General features: G+C 34.7%; 1 protein-coding gene across 1 annotated transcript in view; it reads left to right on the top strand.

Annotated features, from left to right (window-relative positions):
- LOC127165389 (uncharacterized) overlaps nucleotides 1–15648 on the top strand; it is a 95285-nt gene that overhangs the window by 60762 nt on the left and 18875 nt on the right. The window contains exons 18-29 of the mRNA XM_051109979.1: nucleotides 59–144; nucleotides 3453–3579; nucleotides 3837–3933; nucleotides 5597–5740; nucleotides 6293–6370; nucleotides 6500–6577; nucleotides 10467–10487; nucleotides 10694–10732; nucleotides 11356–11382; nucleotides 11577–11597; nucleotides 13353–13382; nucleotides 14742–14768. Coding sequence (XP_050965936.1) covers nucleotides 59–144; nucleotides 3453–3579; nucleotides 3837–3933; nucleotides 5597–5740; nucleotides 6293–6370; nucleotides 6500–6577; nucleotides 10467–10487; nucleotides 10694–10732; nucleotides 11356–11382; nucleotides 11577–11597; nucleotides 13353–13382; nucleotides 14742–14768 — 775 coding nt within the window. The remainder of the gene's footprint in view (nucleotides 1–58; nucleotides 145–3452; nucleotides 3580–3836; nucleotides 3934–5596; nucleotides 5741–6292; nucleotides 6371–6499; nucleotides 6578–10466; nucleotides 10488–10693; nucleotides 10733–11355; nucleotides 11383–11576; nucleotides 11598–13352; nucleotides 13383–14741; nucleotides 14769–15648) is intronic.

The following is a 15648-nucleotide window of genomic DNA, read 5'->3' as shown; positions in this document are numbered from 1 at the left end:
ACAATATCACATGCAAACACTTTGAGCTGTTATGTTTAACCTGGTGTGTCCTTTGCAGGTTTCCTCAGGAGCTGGATGTGGGGAAGGTCAGTGCTGAGGTCATGTGGACACTGTTTGCTCAGGACATGAAGTATGCACTGGAAGGTATGAAGAAATATGTATGGGAAGCATGTGTGCCCTTAAAGCAGGGGTACCCAAACTTGGTCTTGGAGGACCAGTGTCCTGCAGAGTTTAGCTTAATTAGACACACCTGAACCAGCTAACCAAGCGCTTACTAGACACACTAGAAACTTCCCGGCAGGTGTGTTGAGGCAAGTTGGAGCTAAACTCTGCAGGACACCGACCCTTTGAGCACCCTGCCTTAAAGTATGTCTGTGTTCACTACAAATTTTTTGTATTACTCCTAACATCATTTCACCTTTCCTTTTTTATCTGTGTCTGTCTTCAGTTCTTAATCATATCGTCTACAAACATTGGAAGAATGGTAAAGGACAATTCTATAAAGCCTATTGGAGTAATGAGAGTGTGAACTTGGGCATACATTTTTTGTTATAAATGCAAAATAATTACACCACTCTGTTCCACGCAAAGTAACGTGTTCCCTCAAAGGGTCCATAATTAGACTTTTGCAACATTTTGTTGCAACTTTGTTAATTAACATTTCTTTGCAAATAGTTAAGTTTACATGTTCATATTCACCAGTTCTTTGATCTTTAGATTAATCAAGCAATTTTTACTACTGTACCTTTGAGAAGTAATGTGAATTTGCATTTAAAATGAGTTGTGATTCCAATATTTTAGGCACTGCCAACGCCTTTAAAAGGATCCCTGGGTATTAAGACTTATTTGGCTTAATATAATGTAAATGATGTCTTTTACTGAAATATGTAGTAGAAAATTCATGAAAGAGTCCACATTGTTTTATACATATTTTGGACTATGGTGGCGCCATTATTTCAGTGACGTCAAATAGTTGCACTTCCAACTTGGAGTACACAACTAAAATGCTAATATGATGACCACAGCAATTGAAAGAGCTTAGAGGTGGCGATGGATATAAGCGTAGGCTTAAACCAAATGCTGTACCATCTATTTTTTTTTCCCACAAGGAGTTTAAATGCCCCTGGATATCAAGTAAAATCCACACTAAGAAACTCTTTCAGTGGCATGACAAGTGTTAACATGTTTACATCCTGCCCAGGATGACCTCTAGCATCTCGTCTCTGCCGTTTATGAGCTCTTTCATTAGGTGTGGTCTACTAAAAGCCTCAAAAGCATCAGGGCTAAAGTGGAGAGAACAAAGACGTAGGTCTTTATTAAGTTTTATTTGTCCAAAGGCATCTTCCCATTATTTCTCCTCTTCTTATCGCTAGGAAAGCGGTTGCTTCTTTTGTTGCCCTTGTCTTAAATTTACAACCAAAAGCCACACAATGTGGCATCGTATCAGTAAATTATTTTCCAAGTTGTTTATTCTGAGTTGTGTTGTGGTGAAAATAGCAACAGGTAGCAGGAATAGCTCACAGAGTGCAGCCATTTCACGTCATCAAAATAATGGCACCCCCAATAGTACAATATATGTCTAAAACGATGTGGATTTTCTTTAAATAACGTAAATCTTTTATGGGTTGTCTACAACATATTTTAGTAAAAACATCATTTATGTTATATTAAGCCATACAAGTCTTAAAGAAGAGGTCCACTTCCAGAACAAAGATTTACAGATAATGTAAATCCCCCTTGTCATCCCAAGATGTGCATGTCTTTCTTTCTTCAGTCGTAAAGAAATTTTGTTTCTTGAGGAAAACATTTTAGGATTTTACGACCGCATTTGTAATAGTTTGAAGCCGCATTTAAACTGCATTTTGGAAGTTCAAACTCGGGGCACCATATCAGTCCATTATATGGAGAAAAATCCTGAAATGTTCAACCAAAAAAAAACAATTTCTTTATGACTGAAGAAAGAAAGACATGAACATCTTGGATGACAAGGGGGTGAGTACATTATCTGTAAATTGTTGTTCTGGAAGTGGACTTCTCTTTTAATACCCAGGGTTCCCTTTAATAATAGCTTCTATAGCTTTGATACCAAAAGGAATGTTAGTACCGTTAGGGTGATTAAGGACAGTATCTGCCCTACTTCCTCCTTTTTACATCACCACAACTGTGTGGGCCAAGTTGCGGAGTACTAAATAATAATTATGGCCGGTGGGGTTTAATGTGCTCATACTTGTGACTGTGCACATAAACGACTTATTTTGCAGTTTAGCTTTAATAATTTTTAGGGTTGGCTGGGGAGGGAGCTTTGCGTTGTTAAGGGATCCCTCCACTTTTTTTGAAAATAGGCTCATTGTCCAACTCCCCTAGAGTTAAACAGTTGAGTTTTACCATTTTCGAATCCATTCAGCTGATCTCCGGGTCTGGCGGTAGCGCTTTTAGCATAGCTTAGCATAGATCATTGAATCTGATTAGACCGACAGCATCTCATTCTCTTATTTTTACAACAGTTAGAGAATAGAACCCCTGGTTTCCTTTTAGATCTTCCAAGTAGGAGTATGATGTTTTCCTTTTGATGCTAGTACTCTTCTTCTGAAACCACCCTTTCATTACACACCTGCACTTTTTTTTTTTTCTTCATTTTTTCTCAAGTTTTCTTCACCTCTCCATTCTCTCCTACTTTGTTTTCTTGATTTTAGCACCTGCCACATTCCATATTCGCGGACTTGATTTTTATGCTGGTAAGACGTATGGTTAAGGTTCTGTTAGAATGTATGTGTTGTGCACATGTACACTACTGTTCAAAAAAGTTTGCAGGATGGTTGCAGGATTTTTTTTGTTTTTGTAAAACGTCTGACCAAGGCTACATTTAATTTATCAAGAATAAAATGTATTATAACTAATTTATTAAATGTATTACAATAACTCTTTTAGTATATTTTAAAATGTATTTGTTATGTCAAAGCTGAATTTTATCATTATTTTATTATATTATTATTATTTTCTTCTTATTATTATTATCAATGTTGAAAAAAGTTGTGCTGCTTAATGTTTAATGCTTAATGTGGAAAAAATGTATACATTTTTACATTTTAAATGTAATTCAAAAGAACAGGAATGTATTTGAAGTAGATTTTTGTAACAATGTGAAAGTCTCTACTGTCACTTTTAATCAATCTGATGCATCCTTGCAGAATATAAGTATTAATATATATATATATAAAAAAAGTCATACTGTCTTCAAACTTTTGAATGGTAGCATATGTGTGTAAAATGTATTTCTTAGCGTTAGCCTGTACAGCTAGAGGATTTCAGATGAAAAAGCAGTTCATTCTTAGTTTATTGCTTGTTGGAGAATACATATGTTGAAGGCAAAGGAGAGTAAATGTTTACTGGGTGAAATTCGTGACAAGGTAAAAGAAATTTAAACTGTTGACTCATGCTTGCTGTTTCCCCAGAGCATGAGAAGCTGAGGTTGTGTAAAAGTGCGGACTATATGAATCTGCATTTCAAAGTCAAATGGCTCTACAACGAATACGTCCATGACCTGCCCGCCTTCTCCGACACTGTCCCGGAGTACCCATCGTGAGTCACCCTGCTGCTAAAATTCTTTCAGAGCATCTCTGGCTAAACTTTTCTCTCTTTTTTTCAAATAATCTGCAGTTTGTTCTTCTTTTGAGAAGTTTTATGTTCTCGCTCACACTCTATCATCACCTACAGTCCCAAATCGACTATGCTTTCCTCTGTTGTTTAAACGTTCTTGACCACTTGCTGCTTCGCTGCCCTCCTGCTTTATTCCTCCTCCTGTTTCTCTATATTTCTTTTTCATTTCCCATCTGTAGGTGGTTTCTGCCATTTGTTCTCCAGTGGCTGGCTGAGAATGAGGAAGTGTCGATGGAGTTTATGCATGGAGCTCTTGAGAGGGATAAAAGAGAGGGGGTATGGTTCAGAAAATGCTGTGCAACCTTTCTGTGTTGTCCTCTCTATTATATATGGCTTCTTCGCTCTTGGTCTACCAGGCTTTAAAACATACCCTGTCAAATAAAATTGCTACTTGCTGTCTTCTACCTGTTAGGGGGGATGATGTTTCTTAAAATTAACAGACGTTTTCTTTCCGTTATGTAAAGGGCAAATTTGAATTGTTTTGAAAAATGGTTTTGAGAAATGCTTCTACAATGGCTTCATCATTTATTTATGTTACTTTCCAAAACTTTTATCGATTTTTAAATATTACAATGTATTGTATAAAATACAATATATTGTTCAAAATTTGGGGGGCTGGTAAAAATGTTTTTTTAAAGAAGTCTCTTATGCTCTCCTAGGATGATCAAATATTTAATAATACTTATAGTTACTTAAAATACTAAAAATAACTGTTTTCTATTTTGATATATTTTAAAATGTGATAGTTTTTTTCCCCTGTGATAGTAAAGCTGAATATTTGGTGCTTAAGATTTTTTTTCTGCTTAATGTTTTATTGACACTTTTGAACAATTTAAAGCATCCTTGGTGAATAAAAGTATTAGTTTCCTTAAAAAAAGGAACAGTTTAATCCTAAAATATGAAACTCCATCATCATGAAAATATGAGCATTTCTTGTTTATGATAATGTAAACAAAGAGTGAAATTAATTATTTTAATTGTTTTAAAATAGGTATTTTTATTAGTCTCCATCACACAAACCATTTTGGCCCAATTGTTTTAAGAATTAATTTGTTAACATTAGTTTATATATTAACTAACATGAACGAACAATGATCAATAAGAAAAAAGAAAATACAATCGTCAATTGTTAGTTCATGTTAATTTACAGTGCATTAACTAATGTTAACAAGCACAACTTTCGATTTTAATAATGCATTAGTAAATGTTGAAATTAACTAAGATTAATAAATGCTGTAGAAGTATTGTTTATTCTTAGTTCATGTTAACTAAAGTAGTTAACCCATTGTTAACAAATGAACCTTATTGTAAAGTTTTACCATTTTTTCTGTAATGGCAAAGCTGAATATGCTGCATTTTTCAAGTTCAAAAGCACCACATTTACTTAAAATAGAAAGATTTCATAACATAAGTGTTGTATTATCAATTTAAACAATTTTATTGATCCATGCTGGTAAAATTACTAATGTCCTTAAACAAATAGAGGAAAAGAAAGAAACAGCTCTTTAGGCCTGTCCTCAGACTCTGACTTTCAATCCTAAAAAATGAAAATACATAATATTTCATGTTTGAAACTATGATAATATGAACAAAGAGTGAAATTAATCATTCAATTGGTTCAAATATCTATTTTTATGAGTTTCCACCACACAAACCATTTTGCTCCAGTTTTTCCCCTGAAAATAAGAAAATAAGAGTGCTTATTTACTAATATGAAAACTTTTAAAGCCAGAGCATGTCTATGATGAAATATGAAATGTGATTTGTGAAGAAAACTTCTTCTACTTAAAAAATCAATAAAAATCAATCAACAAATCATAAATAAATTGTAAAAAGCATCTCATTTTCATGCCATTTAGACCTTAATAGAAATAAACAAACAAAAGACATGGGGCAAAAAGTTCCTGCTAAAGAAACATCTTTTCTGTTTTTTCCACAGTTCCAGCAGACATCTGAGCATGCTCTGTTCTCCTGTTCAGTCGTGGACATCTTCACTCAGCTCAACCAAAGCTTTGAAATCATCAAGAAATTAGACTGTCCTGATCCTGCAGTGGTTGCCCAGTACAACCGACGATTTGCCAAGGTGAAGATCAACAGACTCAATCAATATTTTATACTACATTCAAAAGATTATTCCAGAGAAACTGGAAGAGTCTGACAGAAAGATAATAGAGTGAAAATGGAGGCAAGAGAAATATAAGCTGCTGGCACACAGAGTGTTTGTCTTTAGAACGTCACCATCTGTTTCTTAGCCTGTGAGTCATATTTAACTTAGACGTCTGTCGCAGAGACATCTTTGTTGAAGCCTACGCAGGTTTTGTAGGAGCTGAGATGCATTTACATTTTATTAGGTTTTACTGAAAACGGTGACTAAATACTAAATGCAATCATCTGACATGATCATAATCGTGATGTCATTTTGTTGGTAATCGGCGTATTGAGGCCTATTTTTGGAAACAAATCAGCAATTTAATGCATCTTCACATGAAAAATTCATTAGTTTTCAATAACAAAGTCAATTTGTCTGCCTTTCCAGATTACCAGCTCAGAACAAGGTGTTGTTAATTTATTCTACATATCATTTAGGTGTAATAGCGTTCTTTCTTTTCCTTTTTTCCCCCCCTTTCCCAATCAGACTATCACCAAAGTGCTCCTGCAGTATTGTGCTATTCTAACCAAGAGTTTCCCCTCTTACTGTGAGAAAGAAAAAACGGTGAGTGTTAACAAACACTTAAACACTATTTGTACCAATTTTTTAAGAATTTTATATTGTCTGCTAACGTACAGCAAAAATCTCTTTATCTGTCCTTGTGCTGTTCGTCCTTTTCTGTCTCTCCTGCAGCCCTGTGTGTTGATGAACAACGTTCAGCAGATGCGTGTCATGTTGGAGAAGATGTTTGAATCTATGGGAGCCAAACAGGTGAGTGAAACATGAAGTTATTACAGGCTTTTTCAAGGTGTTTTTTTTTGTAGACTTCCTACAGATTGTTACTTGCTGCAGTACTATTAGAAAATGTTCTGTGGTGGTACTATGGTAAATTGACATATAATTGAGAAGAAGCCACTTCAAATATGAAGGGAAATTATGGTAATTTTTGTTTATGCAACAAAAACGTAGTGCCTTATAAGGTACAATACCATTCAAAAGCGTGGGTTCTTTTTCCCAAAAATCTAAGACAGTATCACATTACCTCAGAATTCACTGATTTACCATGAATTTGTGTCATTTTTATGCAGGGTTTCCACTGTGTACAGTACCTAGCAGTGTTGGGGAAAGTTACTTTTAAAAGTAATGCATTACAATATTGAGTTACTTCTTTAAAAAGTAACTAATTACATTACTAAGTTACTTTTTTTATGAAAAAGTAATGTGTTACATTACTTTTGCGTTACTTTTTAAGTTACTTTTTTACGTTACTTTTGCGTTTGTTTTTATTATAAAAAGTTTAATTTTTGGCAAATGTAAAAGCCTTTTCACACCAAAAGACTCAGACTTTAAGAAAAGTTTTTTTTTTTTTTATTATTGTTATTTAATTGTTGCAGGTTTACATACTATGAAATTGAATTTCACAGTTTTTATTCATTTTGAGGAACACTGAATTTGTTTTTTGTGAGTGAGATGAATTAATGCATGTTCGCATTTATTCTAGAACTAACATCTTACTCCTGATTTCCCTCAACATGGGGACAGGAGAGCTTTTATTCAATAAATGGGGAGAAAGCAACTGGCGCTACTTATTTGAAAAAAATAACTCAGATATTTTCTTGTCAATTAAAAAGTAATGAGTTACTTTACTAGTTACTTGTCAGTTACTTGTACTAGTTCCAAGCCAGCCCTGCTGATACTAAAATGTGACATGTAAACACTGCGGATCACTGATTGGTCAGAGAGAATTGTCTCTACCAGCGTCATTGGATTTGCGAGACACCAAACCCGCTAGATTTAAAGGTGTCCTGACTCATGACATTAAAAAAAATTAAAATAAATTTGCTTAATTTAAAAATTAAATAAACTTTAACTTTTGACATATAAGGCATATATGGTCTTTGTACCATTAAAATATCCTGCACGTTTCATAGCTTAAAATGTCCTCCTCTTTATAAACAAAGCATTTATTTAATCAAGCTCCAAAAACAGCTTAAGGTGCAAGGTGACGTCACATGGGCACAAACATTTGCATAAACACTGCCTCCAGAGCAAAACATCCATGAACAGTTATCTTCTCACCACAGGCCCCACCCACTGGCGTTTAGTAGTTTAACGGCTGATCTCAAGCTTGGTGATTTTTCCAATGTTATTGATTAATTAGAATATAATGTTTTGGCATGATATTATTCGTTAGAAATCGAGGAATCGTGATTTACCGACAATAAACCAATGATAACAGTAAAGAAACGAACGATCCAACCACGTCAGCGCACATGATTAACCACTCACATGTGATGCGCTCAATCGCTAGCCGCCATTCACACAAAATGTGCTTTTGTGTTTACGAAGATGTGAACTTCTTTCAGCTTGAGCGCCGCCTTTTTTTAGAATGCCTTTTCATGCAACCCGAGTGCAAAAGTCAAACGTGTCTGTGTTTACATAGAAAAAAACAATGGAAAAGCAGAGCAATCGAATAAAAAAAAAAAAAAAACCTGTGTAAAGAACTACTACTATATGTCTGATATTTCATGTTTGCATCACGGTGACAGGCTGAAAGCTGCTGTTTTGAACATATAATATGTATGAGACAAGTTTGTAGATGATGTAGTTTTAGTTCATGCATCTTTTTTTTGCAAAGATATTTAACAAGTGATTTGTGTAACATTTACGTCATGCTGACAACTTCATATGTGGTGCACTTAGAATAGAATTTTCTTTAACTAGAGGGGTAATAAAGAAAAAGTTACTTGAATCATGTTGTCATTAAATTTTCAAGTTAACTAGTTAAAAATCATAAAAAATAGAGAACTGGTCAAACGTTCAGAAAAAATCGGCCAGCCCTAGGCCGATCATTTGAATACGAGTGTTGCATTGCGTCAAAAGCAAATAGCAATTACAATCACTGACGCTATCTTGTCTACATTGGATGCAATATACAGGTGCGTGTTCTCTTTCTGACACTTTCTGAGTCTGTCGTCAATAGGACAAATGAAGTGAAAGAACGTTCACTTTGATGCATTTCATTTAAACAGCTTGTTCACGTCTTTGTCCAGATATCAAAAGGGAGCCTGTGTTAGGAACAAGTGAATAGTTTATTTTTAATGGCATCCCGGATCATGTCAGAGGATTGTTGGGACTTCGGAGCATGTTGAGACACAGTGTCATGGAGAGTTCACAAAGAAACATTTGTTGAACGATGAAGTGGTACTAGATCTAACTGCAGTTGCATCACAAACCATAAGTAAATGATTTCATAATGCTTTGTCTGGAAATTACAGATTGGATTTTTGATGATCAAAACACATGCAATAGCGATGGGATGTTGATACATTTTTCTATGGAGTGACGTTAGCCAATCATAACAGTGACCGATTACTAAGAAGCCTTAAAGGACCCTTCCCTTAAAAACAGGGTCAAAATAAGGGTTGAAAATAATTATTTTCCCACATATTTATGAGGGGTTTTTTTGTGCAAAAAACTTTATTAACATTATAAGTAAACCTCAAGAAACATGTTAAAATAAAAAAAAATCCATGTCATGACCACTTCCAGGATAAAAATGTGCAGATAATTTACTCACCCCCTTGTAATCCAAGATGTTCATGTCTTTCTTCAGTCAATAAGAAATTGTTTCTTGAGGAAAAAAAATTCAGGAATGTTCTCTATATAGTCTATATATAGTGGTTTCCCCAAGTTTGAACTTCCAAAATGCAGTTTAAATGCAGCTTCAAATGGCTCTAAACAATCCCAGCCAAGAAAGAAGGGCCTTTTCTAGCAAAGCAATCTGTCATTTTCAGAACAAATTGACAATTTATATAATTTTTTACTTCAGACACTCCTCTTGTCTAGGTCTGCATGAACAGTTTTTTTTTTCACAGGTCAATACAGTTAGGGTATGTCGACAAAAACTCCCATCTCTTTTTTTTTTCCCCAACTTCAAAATCGCCCTACATCGCTGCAGAAGTACCGACCCAGTGTTTACAAAGTGAACATGCAAAGAATATCAAACACCTTCCTTGGTTGGGATTGTTTAGAGCCATTTGAAGTTCAGTCTTGGGGGCACCATTGAAGTCTACTATATGGAGAAAAATTCCCCAAGAAACATTTTAAACAACTTTAAAGCTTTAAACGACCAACGCATGCAACTTGAAAAGAAAAATGGCTGTATCGTGGTCAGTAGATGAGGTTGCGGTGCAACTATAACGATCATTTGTAATCCCACCCACTTTGAAGCGGTACTGAAGTGGAAACGCAAACCAAGTCGTGCAGAGAAAAAGCAAAGTCGTGCCGAGTCGTACCACGCAGTTTAAAAGCATCATTGCGTTTGCTTTAGCGAGACTATGTAACTGGGGAAACTGAAGTGTATGGTTTAGGTTCGATGACGATGGGCCTGCTGGCATTTCGTGCATGATATACTTGTGGTGAGCAATGAACTGAATGTTTATTATCTGTCAGGAGTTCATCCAAATGTTCCACATCTTTTTGGAAATTCTGGTGAATCATCTGCTGGAAGACATGAAAATGCTATTTCTATTTTTGGACATTAGTGTGTTTCTCAGATTTTTTGAGTAGATATATATATGTGTGTGTGTGTGTGTGTGTGTGTGTGTGGTGAATGCTTATATTAGCTGAGCTAACCATATGCATTTTTTGTGTATAGTATACTGTTGAGGAAGAGCGGGTAGGTGAAGCTGTGTATTTTTTAGAACCTTCCCTCATCAACCTTCCCTGTGCCTTAGTAGGTGTTGTATTTAGACACTTTCACTAGGTTGCAGTGCCCTTTTTAAACCACCATATGCCACCCATATGATTCATCCCTCCGTTGTGTTGTTCTCTTCATATAAAATCCATAAATCACTCAACATTGATCTCTGTTTTCACTCCCAGCTGGAAAATGAGGAGGAGCCTGAGGATGATGAGGAGGAGGTGTGTTGAGAGAGTTTGTGGATAGGGTCCAAAATTAATTGTTAATTACCTGCCAATCATAAGTGAATTGAGAAAATGACAGTCTTTTTTACTTAAAATTATTTGTGACCCTGGACCACAAAACCAGTCATAAGTAGCAAGAGTATATTTGTAGCAGTAACCAAGAAAACATTGTATAGGTCAAAATGATAAATTTTTCTTTTATGCCAAAACTCATTAGGATATTAAGTAAAGATCATGTTCCATGAAGATACTTTGAAAATTCCCTACCGTAGATGTATCAAAACTTGAAAAATATGCTTTGCTAAGAACTTCATTTGGACAACTTTAAAGGCGATTTTCTCAATATTTCGATTTTTTTTTTTGCATCCAGATTTTCAAATAGTTGTATCTCGCCCAAATATTTTCCTGTCATAACAAAACAAACATCAATGGAAAGCTTATTTATTCAATTATTTATATTACTGGTTTTGTGGTCCAGGGTCGCATTTAATGATATTTTGGTCTTTTAAACTATCATTAAATATTTTACATTTAGTCAAAGATGCATGCAAATGTGAATATGTTAAAAGCTAGGGTTCACAAACACACAATTCTGTTTCTTTTGGTCTCCTTCTGCTCAGGCCATCACTGATGATGAAGGCAATGAGGTCTGTACAATCAACTCAGCAGTACAGAAGAATGTGTGATGACATGAATGTGTGTGTGTGTGTGGGTGTTTTGCAGGATTTTGTGTAAATCAACGACACAGTGAAAGTCTTCTGCTACTACCTAGCACCTTTTTTTTCTTTTTTGTTCTTTGTTTTCACTGTTACTCATCTTGTCCTTTGTTTTTCATTACCAGTCAGATGAATCAGATGCTAAGGTGAGAAACAGGCATACGTCTCACCTGATGTGCTTCTTTATGAAGCTGTTTATCAAAAATATGAAAAACATTATAAATGGCTGTTCACACTGACAGAGATACGCGGTGACTAAGCGACCGGATGCAATGCAGCAATTACCATACAGCCTATGCCTGCTAGTACAGTACAGCAAGTTTTTAGCACTGAGATTTTCAACAGAGCAGATAGTTGCACTACCACTAAAAGGTTTGGGGTCATTGAGTTTTTTTTTTTTTTTTTTTTAAACAGTAATATTTTAATTTTTAAAAATATATATTTTAATATGTAATATAATCCTTTGATGGCAAAGCTAAATTGTGAGCAGCCATTACTCCAGTTTTCAATGAAAAAAAAGTTTTCAAAAAACAAAAAAAGTGTTACTAACACTTGTGCTTGTTAATATTTTTCTGGAAACTGTAATACATTTTCTTTAGGTCTCTAATAGATAGAAAGTTCAACAGCTTTTTAATGGAACCATTTAAGACTTTGTTCTTGTTTTTGATCGGGTTAATACATCATTTCAGAATAAACTTTTAATTTCTTTTCCAAACAAGAATAAAATCTTACTGAACCCAAACTTTTTAAAAGTAGTGTAAGTGAAGCTCCATTTATTTATGTATTTATTTATTTATTCATTTTTTGTTTTAAATGGAAGCCTGTTTCCGCCACTGAATAAAAAAAAATAGATTTTTTTCTCAGAATTGCAAGATGTAAGCTTTATAGCACAAAATTGCAAATTATTAAGTGAGAATTGTGAGAGATAAACTCGCAATTCTGAGAAAATATCAGTCATTTTCCCTCTAAATTAGATTTTACACCTCATAATTGCAAGTTTATATCTCACAATTCTGAGAAAAAAAGTCTTAATTGCCATAAAGTCAGAAATGTGAGATCTAAGCTTGCAATTACACTGTAAAAAACAATTTGTTGAGGCAACTTAAAATAATTTGTTACCCAGCTGCCTTACAATTTTAAGTTCCGTCAACTCAAAAAAAAAAATTCAGCTTGAAGTGTTATACTAAGTGACAACAGTAAGTGATTCAACTTAAAATTTTAAGGCAGCTGGGTTGCTTACCCAGCTTTTAAGTTGTTACTTAGTACAACTTAACATTTGAAGTTGACTAAACTTAAGTTGACTAAACTTAAAAATTTAAGACAGCAGGGTAACAAATTATTTTAAGCTGACTCGACAAATTGTGTTTTTTGTTTTTTACAGTGTATGAGAAATAAATTGAGAATTGCAAGTTTATAGCATATTTGACTTTTTTTCTCAGAATTGTTAGATACACAGTAAACTCAATTCTGACTTTTTTCACAATTGCGAGTTTACTGTATAGCAATTCTGAGAAAAAGTCAGATATACGAGAAAAAAGTCAAAATTGCGAGATCTAAACTCACAGTTGTGAGAAATAAAGTCAGAATTGAGAGAAAAAAGTCAGAATTGCAAGTTTATATCTTATATCTCGCAATTCTGAGGAAAAAAAGTCTCACAATATCTCACAATTCTGACTTAATTTCTCCAAATTGCAAGTTTATATCTTGCAATTTTGCTTTTGTAACGTGCAATTGCAGGTATTTATCACAATTCAGAGAAAACAAGTCAGATTTGGGAGTTTGTATCTGAATTGTGAGCAGTACCTTTTTAAAAAACATTTTATTCAGTGGCGGACTTCCATAATTGTATTTGTTTATTTATTATTTTTGTCTGACTTATGTATCTATGTTTTTTCTATCAGTCTGGCATTTCGGATTCAGAAGGATCAGAGGTATGTTAAGAGATCATAGTGAGTGTTTTTTAAGGATGGACTAAAATCAAAAGCTTGGTTGAAAATACAGTTTAGTCATATCTAGTTTTCATTTACTTGTTCATTCATGTTGTCATTTTATGTAAAACACAATTAGAGATTGTAACATTAAAGAAAATACAGGGTTTGAAACAGAGTGGAGACATATTAATGATGACAATGTTCATTTTTGGTGAACTTTCTCTTTAAGGTAAGGTGATTAGGAAAATCTGATCGAGCAGACGGGTCTTTAGATTGCAGTCACACTCTGTTAAAGCACACATTAAAGCCTAATTGACCCATTAATTGTGACCAGATAATTTAATGTAGCGCTGAAGCTTTAAAAAGAATCAAAAGCTTTCACTTCTGCAGCTGGGATTTGGGCCTTAATTGATTCCTGTATCCAACCAAGAGCAGTGGATCTGAATAAGAACATAAGTGAGGAATAGAAAAATAGGTTTTCTGTATTCATATAATATATATATATATATATAGCTATTCTTATATGCAAGTTTAAAAATATTGATTAGATCGATACAAAAGCTCTATTTTTAATTGGAGGTGAGTGAGTACTCTGTTTCATGTGTCCTGTGGAGTTTGTGTTTTAGACTCCAGCTGTGACGTTAATGATTACAGTTGGGTTAACATCAGCATCAGTACATAATGCAGGCTAATTAAAACACAACTCCAAATACTCAGTGAACTGCAGAGTTAGACTGTAAAACATCTGGAAAGTCCATTGAATAGAAATCACCTTTAAAAATCATACCGTAGGGGTGAATTCACTAGACGGTTGATTTTTTTTTGGCACTCTTTTTTGTTTGTGCATTTATAGAAATAGTTCACTCAAAAATCGAAATTTACTGTACTTGAAACTTACTCCCCCTCAGGCTGGCCAAGATGTAGATGAATTTGTTTCTTATTGGTAGGGATTTAGAAAAATTTAGCATTACATAAATTCCTCGCCAATGCTTCAACTGCAGTGAATGGGTGCCGTCAGAATGAGAGTCTAAACAGCTGTCTAAACATAATCTACACGTAATCAACACTGCTTCAGTCCATTAGTTAATGGCTTGTGAAGTAAAAAGCTGCATGTTTGTAAGAATCAAATCCATCAGTAAGGCATTTTAACATTAAACCACCGCTTCTGGACAAAATACACATTCGTAATCCGTACTAACATTCCTCCAGTTATCCTTTATCAGATTCTGACGGCACCCATTCTCTGCAGAGGACCCATTGGTGAGCAAGTGGTGTAATGTGATTTTAGCAGGTTGGTGTTTGCATTTGGTGGCACACTGGACTGTAATTTGAAAATGAGTGATATATTTTTATTTGTAGATTGACAACAAAGAAAAGGAGATTAAGGTTGGTTTTGTAAACAAAAAAAGTGGCTACATTGTGTGTTGTGAGACCCTGTTGATTGTATACCTTTCAATAGTTTGTATTATGTGCTCCTGTGATTGTGGTTATCCTGTTGCAACATTTTTCAATCATGGGCCATCTTTTATTCCCATGGTTTCCTGTCCTCTTTTCAGTAAAAGTGGCCAAATAATGATAGTTAACTAAAGATTAGATCTGGTACCGTGTTGTCACGTGTCAGTCAAAAGAACTGACATAAAACAGCAACAGTTTTAGGCTTAGCAGGCATTCTTCTAGTGACTGCACCTAAAGTGCGAGTGTTTTGCTGTGTCTATTGTGTCATTGTGTCCAGGCATTTTTAAATCCAGACATGTGCAGACATTTTTCAATTAATTCTGCATTTTAATGATGATGCTGTGCAGTGATGACAAATATTCTGCTGTCCTTGAGTTCGTGTAAGTCAGGTGTTGCAAGTCTGTCAATGTACATCGAGGTGTGTGTGTGTGTGTGTGTGTGTGTGTGGAAAGAAAGAAATAAATGCATATAGAGGTAGGTAGCATTACATTTAAAGGGTTAGTTCCCCCCCCCAAAATGAAAATTCTGTTATTAATTAATCCCCCTCATGTTGTTCCAAACCTGTAAGATCTTCATTTTGGGAGTGCTAATTAATATATTTTTAATGAAATCCGAGAGCTTTCTGACCATGCATATAGAGCAATGTAATTAAAATGTTCAAGGCCCAGAAAGGTAGTAAGATCATTGCTAAAATCAGTTAGAAAACAAAAATAACGATTACGGATTACGGTTTCTTCTCTTCGCTGCGTCAGCTGGACCACACGCATGTGTCGCGCTATTCTTGTGAACGCGCAAGGGAGACTGACATAGT

This window comes from Labeo rohita, chromosome 5 (assembly GCF_022985175.1).
Source record: "Labeo rohita strain BAU-BD-2019 chromosome 5, IGBB_LRoh.1.0, whole genome shotgun sequence".
Taxonomy (NCBI): domain Eukaryota; kingdom Metazoa; phylum Chordata; class Actinopteri; order Cypriniformes; family Cyprinidae; genus Labeo; species Labeo rohita.
This window is presented reverse-complemented; position numbering and strand designations above follow the sequence as displayed.